General features: G+C 41.7%; 1 protein-coding gene and 1 non-coding gene across 2 annotated transcripts in view; one reads left to right on the top strand and one right to left on the bottom strand.

Moving 5' to 3' along the window:
• Positions 1-9,164, bottom strand: part of aspm (assembly factor for spindle microtubules) — a 26,926-nt gene extending 17,762 nt beyond the window's left edge. Inside the window, exons 1-14 of the mRNA XM_005753545.1 lie at positions 8,718-9,164; positions 8,442-8,585; positions 6,159-7,704; positions 5,360-5,455; positions 4,251-4,352; positions 4,001-4,147; positions 3,663-3,902; positions 3,521-3,588; positions 3,290-3,431; positions 2,168-2,298; positions 1,320-1,495; positions 487-632; positions 152-237; positions 3-59 (exon numbers count right to left, since the gene is read on the bottom strand). Of these exons, the coding sequence (XP_005753602.1) occupies positions 3-59; positions 152-237; positions 487-632; positions 1,320-1,495; positions 2,168-2,298; positions 3,290-3,431; positions 3,521-3,588; positions 3,663-3,902; positions 4,001-4,147; positions 4,251-4,352; positions 5,360-5,455; positions 6,159-7,704; positions 8,442-8,585; positions 8,718-8,993 (3,357 nt within the window). The 5' untranslated portion in view covers positions 8,994-9,164. The remainder of the gene's footprint in view (positions 1-2; positions 60-151; positions 238-486; positions 633-1,319; positions 1,496-2,167; positions 2,299-3,289; positions 3,432-3,520; positions 3,589-3,662; positions 3,903-4,000; positions 4,148-4,250; positions 4,353-5,359; positions 5,456-6,158; positions 7,705-8,441; positions 8,586-8,717) is intronic.
• A 422-nt stretch (positions 9,165-9,586) lies between these two features.
• Positions 9,587-9,658, top strand: trnah-gug (transfer RNA histidine(anticodon GUG)). The gene has a single exon. It is a non-coding gene; the product is annotated as a tRNA-His (tRNA).
• Positions 9,659-11,414: the final 1,756 nt, after the last annotated feature.

Raw genomic sequence — 11,414 nt, 5'->3', positions numbered from 1 at the left:
GTTTTCTTCAGAAAGCCAATCTCCTCCTTGAGCTGATCCTCATTCAGAATCACCTCCACCTGAACATATGATGCAGTAACACCATATCAATCAACTCTCTTCACTTATTGGGATGGGGGTTCTCAAATGGGGGAAACAAAGGCATACACACATGAAATGCAAAGATGATTTTCCACAGCAGGCTCAGCGTCTTTTCTCTGTGTCCATCCACAATGTCTCTTGAATCAATGGTTGAGCCTGAAAATAAAAACAAAACATTTAAATACCATCAAAGCAAAGTTCTGAATTTTCTTTTCATGTAAGCTCAATAAAGTTTAGTAAGAAAGAAAGTCAGCAGACTACAAGGTGATATAGAACTCGTTTACACTCAAGGCAAAACTATAGCAGTGAGATTTCCAAAGAAAGTGTCTGAATATAAAACACAACGAATATGTTCATATCTTAAACAGTATATACAAATTTGATTTTCAGAAATTGATTAATTACCACGTTCGTCCTTCAGGTCGATCCCTTTGCTTTTGAGAACTTGTAGAGCGACATCGACGTTGTGGACCTTCTGCAGGCGGCTGATGGCCGGGAGGCGGAGCTTCACAGATAAACTCCAGTCCTGGACAAGGAGCTCCATCACTCTCCTAAAGCAAAAAGATGATCCTTAGCTTCCATCATCATCATCATCATCATCATCGCTTCAACTGATTTGTCATGCAATGAAATGTTTATGTCACACATTTAAATCCCACAGCAGCAGCAGCAGCTGAACATAAACGAGTATCTAATGAGAACCTGATCCACACATACAGGGCTAGTCAAGGTCAAATCCAGCTTTTGCAATTTAAATCTGGCTCATGTCAATTTGAATTCTTTAAATACATTTAATTAAATGCTGTTATAACCCTAACTACATGTTGGCCAATCAGAGTACAGGACAACATTAGGGGCAACATACCCACTTGAAATACAGGATATTTAAAAAAAAAAAAAACCCATGTAATAACAAAACAGAAAAATATGTAACATTAAATTGCATCATAACCTGTAGGGAACCTGAGACAAATAAAATGGAGTCAAAGATTTGCTCTGAAAAAGATTAATTATAATTTAACAGACTCACAGACACAAACTGAACCACTGTCAGGGCTGTCAAAGAGCCAATCCTTCAGTGAGAAATCAAGGAAGGAAATCCCCTGTCTGAAACCGCCTTGTCTGAGAGTCCTTAGCTCCCAATTCCCTTGCCTATCTGAGCCTGACCTCTGAGAGAAGCACACACACACACATCTGGGATCCGAGCATCGCATTAAAATTCATGCCGACACACTCACACTAGACGAACGCCACATTTTAAGTCAACTGCCAAATTCTTCACAGCGAAGTCGAACTCGTCCAGGGGCGTCTGAACGTGGGAGACGGGTAACCCGAGGTAGCTGAGGTGCCGCGGGAGGATCCCCTCTCCGCTCAGGAAGTCCCTTGAGAAGGCCAGCAGCAGGTCTTTACTTGCCTGTTAAATAAAAATGTAAAAAATTGAGCAGTACATAGCACGACAGAGGTTAACACAAGCCAAAAAGACCAGAAGAGGGGAAACTGTTTTTCAAGCTTTTATTTCAGTCACTCTTCGCCTCCCTCAGTAAAACCTCCCTGGATCGTCTCCAGCTTGTGCAAAACGCTGCTGCGTGGCTCGTTACCACATCCTTCGAGACCTCTAACGTCACACCTCTGCAGATCTCACTGTGCTGGCTCCCCATTAAATTTCGAATTCAATTCAAACCTCTAGTTTTTATCTTCAGGCCTCTTCATGAAGCATATCTGTACAGTGATTAACTTTCACCAGGACTTTTGGGTCGCCTGATCAGAGCTTATTATCCATCCCTGAATCTAGAAGAAAAACTAACTAAAGCTAACTGAGCCTTTGCAATCGTGACCTTACTCTTGAAATCTCTCTCCTCGATTCTTTGATCCATGAGCTCAGTATACTCAAAAAGCAGTTCAAGACTCATCTTTTTAACCTATTTAAGCTTTTTTTTCTTTATCATCATTCCAAAAGCACAATGACATCATATGCTCTCCCATTCAATACCAAGAAAAGAGTAACTATCTTAAGCTTTTATTCAATGTACAAAAATTGTAATTTTCCACAAATGTTTGTTGGTGACACATTGTGTCTCTGGCGTACCTTGAACTCAGCATCAACACAGAACAGACAGGGGTCGTGTTCAATGAGCCGGGACTCTTTGGCTTTGTCCAGGAAACACACGAGCAGCAGCAGCTTCTTCAAAGTGAAGCGGGACAGCGCCTCCTCGTGGCCTAACCGAGAAAAGGTAAACAGGCATTCATACAGTGACAATCAAGACAATTTCCAGTTTACAAAGGAAATCTTCTTATTTTGATCACAAGATATCCTTGTTTTAAAAAGTAGTCTTTACACTCCCAAGTTGTTTGAATTATTTAATTGCAAGTGGGATTAAAAAGGAATTCCAAACATCTACAAAATCAGGAAAGTATTTCCTTCATCCTTTGCTCTGTCATCTGTCTTGGGCTCTTCAGCATTATGTTCCCAGATTAATTTTAGGAATAAAACAACATTAGAGGTTTTGGGACATTAATCCAATGAATCCAAAGTGATCTTTAAGCCTCATGAGAACTAATCACATTCAAAAAGTAATCGGTTACTCAAAGTGAAGAGGGGAAAAGAAAAAGTGAAACATCCTGTTTTTCACCTGAGTGTTAATCAATTATGTTTGTGTTTGGAACATTTGAATAATCATGATCATCCAATAATCATCACATCAACTGAAGCAACTTCAGCTGCACATTTCAGACAGTTATAGATCTGGCAGCATAACATTGAGCATCATGCACACTGTATCTATATTTATTATTTAGTTATATTTATTTGGTTGTGCTGCCCATTTCCTCATCTATTTTACTTCTTTTTTTTCTCGGTCTAATAATATAAAGCACATCTATTCCAGTGCAAAATGTCATTTTTGTTGTGTTGTTAGAAGGAAATTAAAAGTTTGAGTCAGCGAAGGAATAACAAGAAGTCGGTTAATTAAGGTTGCACTCATGCCCAAGTTGTTAATTTTCTATAATAAAGTGTTTCTGTCTGGTGATGATAAAGGCAAACCGAGACTTGTGCTACAGCTCAAGTGGGAAATTCAAAAGCAAACCTGGGCTGATAAACACACAAACAATGCCCCATTTTTAATTACTTTGAATTCAATTAAACTAAAAGTCTCGGCTCTCCTGGTATTTCTATTAGCTCTGACGCTGACCCAACATCCTCTCAAATTACCATCTTTGTAAAGGTGGGGCACTCGGGGGTGTCTGAACTCTGCAGCAATGTCCGGGTTCCACAGCAGTCGCTGGAGGATGAACACAGCCAGGCCCAAGGTGTCACTGTTGCTTTCCAGTGAGATCAGCTCTCCGTAGATCGTCTGAAGATGAGCAATATTCAGGGTAAAAAAAATAAATAATAATAACATTGTTGGAAATGGACACCAGAACAAAACATGTGTCAGAATACCTCAAGTCCGATCCGTAACCACAGAGGGTTGTACGAGAGGAGCCAGTTGAGGACTTTTTTACGTTCACCTGAAAGATGGCACGAACAGGCCTTAGTGACAGGAATCTCAGAGCATTGAGCTTTCATTAAGCAGGACTCTTACCTATGTCCTTCCAAAGGTGGCGGTCCTTCCTGACAAGCAGCCGCCGGGCCTCCACCTCCAATTCGAGCCTCTGAATGGCCTTGACCATGGCGTCAGATGTGAACAGCTGACAGGCGGAGCGACGGAGGCGATTTAGCTTGCGTCTGGCTGTGTAAGTGCTGAAGGACATCTCCTCTTTGGTGGGAGCTTTGGGCACACTATACTTGTCGTCACCGCCCATAGCAAGGGACACAGCATTTACTACACGAGACACACAAGAGGAGGGTCCAGATTTAAGAGGTTAGAGATATTTAAGGTGTTACCATGATCTTCTCATGTTTGAGCCTGCTGCCTGTTACCTTTGGCGACTTCGGTGTTGACCTTAAAGTCATCTGGGGTGAGGACGTAGTTGATCCACCATGTGAAACCCCTCTCCTGCTTCTCTATCCACCTCTCGTCGTAAAACATGTTCTTGGCAGCAAACGGCATCGGGTGTCTGGGTAGAGCTGAAAGAAAACAGTACAAAAACAAAAAACAAACAAATTAAAGATAAAAGCAAATCACAAAGCTCATTTCATAGTGTTTATCATTCTTCCAATGTTCACAAACCTGTTTGTGCAGGCTTAATAAAGCTCAGCTTCGACTGTGCCACAGCGATTACTTTTGCTGTCTTCATAGAGGGAGCACCAGGTGCCTTTCGAGATGGAGCACCTGTGAACAACAGAAGGAACTGTTATTGACGCCATTATCCTCATCATCATCAGCTGCTCCCTTTATGAGTCGTAACAGGGTATCATCCTTCATTCACACACACGTATGTTCTATCACACTTCCACTGACTTTCACTCTTCTTCCTTCCCTCAACTAATCGCAGCAGATCGCCGAGCCTGGTTCTGTCAGAACTTTCTTCCTGTTAAAGGGGAGTTTTTCCTTCCCACTGTCACCAAATCCTTGCTCATAGTGAGTCGTGTGATGGGTAAAGATAGTTGAAGAGACTCCTATCTGACCATACCTTCCAGCCACCCTGAAATTCCTACATGTCTTCATACATGTCTTGCACCACCCTCACATACTTCACTGTGACTCCTGACTCCCACATAAATGACCACAGTTCCACTCTTGGCACACAATCACATGAAGTATTTGGTTCTTTGCTGCAGTTAAACATATATTATGTTATATGTGTTATATTATGCCCTTTTCCAGCTCCATACTTTTATCTTTGGACTCACACAGATCAAAATAATCTGTGTTGGTCTTATGGCTGTGATGGAGTAGTCAATTTTCTTTAAGGAGGATGCTTATTGAATGAAGTGACTCAAAGCATCTCTGATAACCATAATAAGAAAAAGCTAAATGATTGACTGGCAACCTGTCAGCCTGGCATTCACCCTGTGACAGCAGGACTACGTCCATCCCCTGCAACCCTGAACTGGATAAGTGATTAAGATAGATGATAGCACTTCATGTCACTTTATAGGCTAAACACACTCTTTTCCAATCCTTTTAATTAAGCTGTTTTGTTTTTTCCCCACCAATGGTACATTTCCTATCAAAGTCAAGGAAAAGAGTTTTTAGCTCGTACGAATGACTTGTATGCAAGCTAACTTATTACTTAAAACTTTAGCCCTGAGTTGTACGAATATCCATTTTTGTAACAGTGCAGAAAGGATTATAAGCATTATTTAACCCCAATTTTTCAACCTATTCCTGTATACCTTGTGAGACTGCTTTGGAGTGTGGTAGCTTAGCCTGGGCGGGAACTGCAGACTTCATAGTCCTTAGAGATGATGCGGTCACTGAGCGAACTGAGCCTACGGGGAGGGATAGAAATTGCATCAGACTTCAATAAATCCACAATATAAGGACATTAACCGTCAGCAGGTTATGCACCTTCAAACTGCCAATATTACAAACACGGCCTGAAAATAACACCCCGTGCTCCGAGTCCAGCGCCAAAGTTTAAAATAATGATATCTTTTCCGTTCTTATTTTATTTTACAACCCTGTGACAGACTGAGAGAAACTCCAGCTTCCCATGATGGATGGCTAAATTTAATTTTTTCTGTCTGTCATTTAGCCCTTTGTTTAGGGAATGAAATCTTTTTAAAATCAACTGAACTGTCTCTGGTTTTGTAGCCAGTTTGCAAAACTGATGTGACAGATAAATATCCGCCAGTGACATCCACTAATAATCAGTCAGCAAGGACAACATCGGCTGATACCAACATCAACCGATACTGGCATGAGCCATATATCACTATCACCAGCAACCCTTTTATTGAAAGTGAAATGAATAAATACAAAAAAGAAAAAAAATGTGTTGAGCATAAGTAGCTTAAACAATTCAAAAGGAGCTGATTTAAAGTTTGTGGAGATATAGTCTAGATTTTTTTATTCCTCCTCTCTCTGAACATAATAGAGCTGTTAGTATAAAGCATATCTAAAACAGCAGACACACAAGCTACAGCCTCCAACTCAACAAAGACATGAACAACCTTCTTGAAGGAGGCTCACCTGATGTTCTCTGCCTTTGTGATGCACCTCTCCTCTCGTGGACTGATCGGGAGGGCTCGGTTTTCCCAGGAACTACCTTGCTCCTTTTTACCTGCTTGGTTTTCCTGTCATCTTCACTCTTCCCATCAGTTTTCAGAAATTCCTCACTCTTCCTCTTCTTGCTCTTCGCTACTACGTTAACGGGAAACAAGTCTTCCTGAACATGAGGAGGTGTAAAAACTGCTAGGGGCTGCTCGTACACTTTAGATTTTGACAAAAGGTCATGATGATGAGGAGAAGATGAGCTCACAGGTGTTGGAGAGGCGACGGTAAAAGCAACAGGAACAAGGACTGAATGAGGTGGGGACGTTACTGAGAAAGAAAAGCGAGAAGGAGCCACAGGTGGAGGGGAGGAGACAGGGAAGGTGATGGGTGCAGGTGAGGCAGCGAGCCTCGGGCTGGTGCTGGAGAAGATCAACTCTGGGACCTGAGGTTTGTCATCACACGGGCTGATTCCTTTGTCCGAGTCTATGACAGGAAGGCTAGGACTTTCTGGACCCGACTCACACGGACAGCTGCCATCAGACAGCTCCAGCGTTTTCTGCAGGAGCCTTCGTCGTGACTTCTTTATTTTCCTTCCACTCGAACCATTTGCCTCCACCGGTGCCTTACCCTTTGTCACTGTGGCAGAGGTGAAAGAACCTTTTTTTGTCCCTTCAGGAAGTTTATCAGCCTCCGAAACACACAGCTCTCTCACTTTCTCTGCTTTTTTGCTGACAAAGAAAGTAAGTCTGGGCTCGCTGGACTCTGACAGCTCAGGGCTACCAGATGACGCTTTGAGGACATCTGTGTCAGGTCGACAGCCGTGTTTTTCACTGTTAGATTCGAGCGAATCTGAAAAGTTACAGCTCGAATTATTATCTGGAGGGCTGGGGTTAACATCGATCAGATCAGAGTCGATGAGAAACAGGGCCTCTTTCAAAGACGGGAGGGGGCTTCTAGGTAACTCACTGTCAGCAGCAGCAGCTGCAGACTTTGCAGTAGCAGGGAGTGGGATTTCTGACTCAATCCAAGGCATGAGCTTCTTAAACCTCTCTGGCGTCCCAATTGGCGACAGCGTCCTGTTGAGGATTTTGGTAAGATCTTTGTTTTCAGGTTTTCCTGCAAGGACATCTGGGCTCGCGGACATGCTACCAGAGTCTACCACCTGTGCAGCCGGGACAAGCAAAACCAGCGGAGAGTTCCTATTAAGTTGTTGGACGTTCTCCTTTTCTGGCAAGACCAGAGACTGTTGCTCCTGGCTCAGATTTAAGGCTTTCTGCTTGTCTGATTTCAGGCAGCGATCCCCAGCGGGGCTGTGCTTGGTTAGGGACCTCTCTATGGCACCTTTGCCCTCGTTAAGTGAAGCGAGCGGGCTGCGTGGCTTGTCCCGTTTGTACTGTGGATTTCGAGACACTTGGAAGGTTTTATTGGCAGCCATCTTGAGAGGGGGGTGCTCGACCTTCCTTCTGAGTGTTGTCATTTTTTCACCCTCTCTCTTGCTTTTGATTGTGTCCCATAAGGTCTTCTGAAAACACACACACACACACACATTTTCAATGATGTGTAAAGTTGCAGCCTACAAAACAAATCATATAAGCTAGGCCTCCAGTTAAGGCTATAACTGCCTCATAATAATCAGACTAAAGAGTCATATCAGTTATTACTGAAAGCACACATCACAACTGCACTGAACTCACCAAATATCACCAAAAGCCTTACTTTTGTATCTTACTGTTGGTACAAAAAAGGCAAGGCATTTTCTCATTTGATGAGGTCAAATGTGATATTCTTTACCTAAAATAGCTTAAAGTCATTCATTCACATACAGCCTAACTTAACCTCAAGTGAGACAGGCCAGTGGATGCAATGTATGTTAAAAAACACTGTTACAATAGGCAACATTAAAATAAAATAATAAAAGCTGAAACCAGACACAACACAATGATGAACATCCTGATATAAATATATCTCAGTTTTCACTGAATCTGTCATTACGTGCACATTACAATTTACAGATCAATGACCATATTTCATATCCAACAACTTGTCTTGATCTAAAAATGCTTTTGTTTTACTTTTCACATGGTTTCACTTCTGTTTAGTGACTGACGTGACCTCCGATGATTAACAGTGTATTTTGGAATAAATAATGTCTTCACTGCTGCTTTCTTACTTGGCAGCTGCTCATCAAGACATACTGCAAAGTGAAGGCGGAAAAAACATTAGCTGTAAGAGCCTCCGTGTAAAGCTGTGGATGCTTACCTTTTTCCTTTTTGGTGCCTCTGCTCTCCCCAGCAGGACAGCCTGGTGTTTGAGGACACCACTGGCATTTAAGACGATTAGCTCTCTGATCCCACCTTCTTCGGTTGGCGTCCAGGTCACCACCAGAGTGAACGAGCCCCCAGGCTGGAAACAAGGACCGACTCTTATAAACAGAAATCTTTAAGAGTGTATTTAATGATATGAAAATCCCCGTGGATTTTGGAATCTGGTGTGTGAATGGGTACTCGTGTATTTTCTGTATAAGCTAAAACATACCTGGATTTTGAACGTGCTGCAGTCCACTGAAAAGCCTTTACTTGAGGGGATCTTATCAACAGAAACCTCCGCTGCAGCATACTCTGTAGGGTTCTCAATCCTCAGAACAGCCGACTTGGAGGTACCCAGCTTAACCGACCCAAAGGTTACGAAAGGAGCCTTTGAAAACTGGATCAAACTCAGGACAGGAACATCGTTCTCTTTGTCTTTGTAGTCTCTCCTTGTTGGACTGAAGTCCAAAAATCCTCTCTGTCCCGAATGTACGCCTTGTGCCATTTGTAATTAATAAAGTCAATCTTGTAGCTTATAAAATGAATTTTAAAAAACAGCTTAGTTAACATTAATTACATGTTAACTGTTTCCAAATGGCCGTTTAGACCCAACACTTGTTAGCTAGCAAACGTTCACTCTCGCTTCCTTCGACAACACACTGACAGACAATCTAGTTTGAAATTCGGACGTCTTGTTTATTGAACCAATGATAAACGAGAGATAACGACCCCGTAACCAATGGGTATAGAGAATGCATTGAATCCGTATGAATACACGACGGTTGACCAATCAGCAAGCGAATACGTTTTTAAAACGCCGTAGGCTACGCCCACACCACGAGGCACAGAAAACATGTCCACTCTACTACGTGAAGAGGGTAGAGCCATAAGCAAACAGACCGCAAACGTGTCTCTCACGGTTTTAGAAGTAACTTGCTGCTCGCTCAGCAAAGTCTGATAAAAACTGTAATTCGAATTTCTAAATGACTTTTCTGTTGGTCCCGTATTGGCCATAATTAATAGGATTTTAGTGTTTCACCACTATGCGAGCATAGGGGTTCTGTAAACGAGTCGTGCTTCTCATCCCACGGATAGCTCGCCGTGATCGTATAGTGGTTAGTACTCTGCGTTGTGGCCGCAGCAACCCCGGTTCGAATCCGGGTCACGGCAGATTTTTCCCTGCAAAAAATATTATTTAACTGAAATAAAAAGTAACACAAATCCTGTTGGATCAGGCATATTTTAAGTTATTACTGAACTAGGAAGTAAAAAAAAAACATAACTGAATTGTAATTGGAAACCAACTTTAACTAGCACTTTGGCTGTCGTCCTTAACACTTGTAAGATCCTTATTCGCTCTCCAAGATACGATAAGATAAGATAACCTTTATTACAAAACTAAATTTGTTTTGTCACAGCAGGAAGTGGACAGTGCAAAAGTTATGTAGCAAAAATTAGAATATAATAAGAATAAATACAGTACACAACTGTACAGAATAAAATAAAATACTATAGTGACGAGTGCATACCCCAAAATATTCCCGTTTGTCTTTGTGACATATAAACAAGCGTAAAAACAAAAATACTGAAATTACCAAAGAGTGACTAGGTTTCCAAAAATGCAGTAGTTCCCTATTGTGCCCAGCTGGGGGCAGCCTTTCTCATTATTTCAGCAACAGCTTGTCGATTTCCGTTCAAGTCAGTAAAGACACAAATACAGTCTTCTCGGCTGGGAATGGATTAAATCAGTTCATTACGTAGTGAATGAAACGTTTTCAGTTTTTTAAATAATAACTATAATGATAAGCAGAAACTCGATATTACACTTTTCAGCACATACACAGCAGACCCAGAATTCTAACTTAAATCTTAAAAATGATTGAAAAGGACCCCTATCAAGTATTGTTATATATGACATCACTGTAGATTGCCTTCACTGATGCATTTTAGTGATCTATGCATTTTATTTGGCATTTTTATGCCGAATGCCCTTCCTGACCCAGCTCTTCCTGAGTGGCTCAAGGCCCTCACTGTAGCTATGTTCACTTGTGCAGCAATCCAAAAGCAGCATTTTACTGTTGTAACTCATCCATATGATGTTAGTTTTGTCTACTTTGTGCATCAGAGGTGGGTTACAGTTGCAGACTGGCTTCCTTCAAGGGGAATCAAGACAAATTATATCTCAGTCTCTGATTTCCTCAGTTAGTCTGCTGACTCGATCTATGGAGCCCATCTTTTAGGGCCTTTGAACATCTGGAGAGCAGATAACACATGAAAAAAGTGTGAGAGGATTGGGGGGGAATTATTGTCTGGAAATCTTGTTTGGGAACCACTGGGGAATAAAAGTTATCATCTCATAATCCATCAAATGAGCCACAGATATTTTCAATGTCAAATATCAATAGAAAAAATGCAACCGTAAAAATACAAGGGTGCATAAAATAGGAAATATCTTGCCACTCAGAAAATTGGAGCAGCTCCACCAACCCCAACTTAACAAACCAAGATGGTGATAGTTCAAGTAAACATCAGTAAAACTGTAAAAGCTTCAATATGTACTGCCACTATTGAGCTTTTGTGACTCGCTAAATGAGCCAATCGCAGAGCATTGACTAGGCTCTATCATTAGGATAGAAAGCCAAGCATTCAGTCTAGGACTCATGTCACTTCCAACTCCCAACTTCGGAGGCAAGTGGAAGGAATCATTACTGTGTGGGCAGAGTCAACCACATTCTCCTGGTATCTATCCCTTTAGAATTGTCTCTAACACCCACTGTCTTTTTTGTCTTTCATCTCTTTGTGGCTGTAAATGATTTCCCCTACAGAGTGCTTTTAAAGATATGCTAATGTAAATTCCATGCCTCAGTGAATGCAAAAGGCCTCCCCAGGAGGACTTGCTCCTTCACTTAAGACATATATATATATA

The sequence above is a fragment of the Pundamilia nyererei genome, unplaced genomic scaffold, assembly GCF_000239375.1.
Source record: "Pundamilia nyererei isolate P.nyererei 1_Seehausen unplaced genomic scaffold, PunNye1.0 scaffold00436, whole genome shotgun sequence".
Taxonomy (NCBI): domain Eukaryota; kingdom Metazoa; phylum Chordata; class Actinopteri; order Cichliformes; family Cichlidae; genus Pundamilia; species Pundamilia nyererei.
Note: the sequence above shows the minus strand (reverse complement) of the source record. Positions and strands in the feature narration are given on the sequence as shown.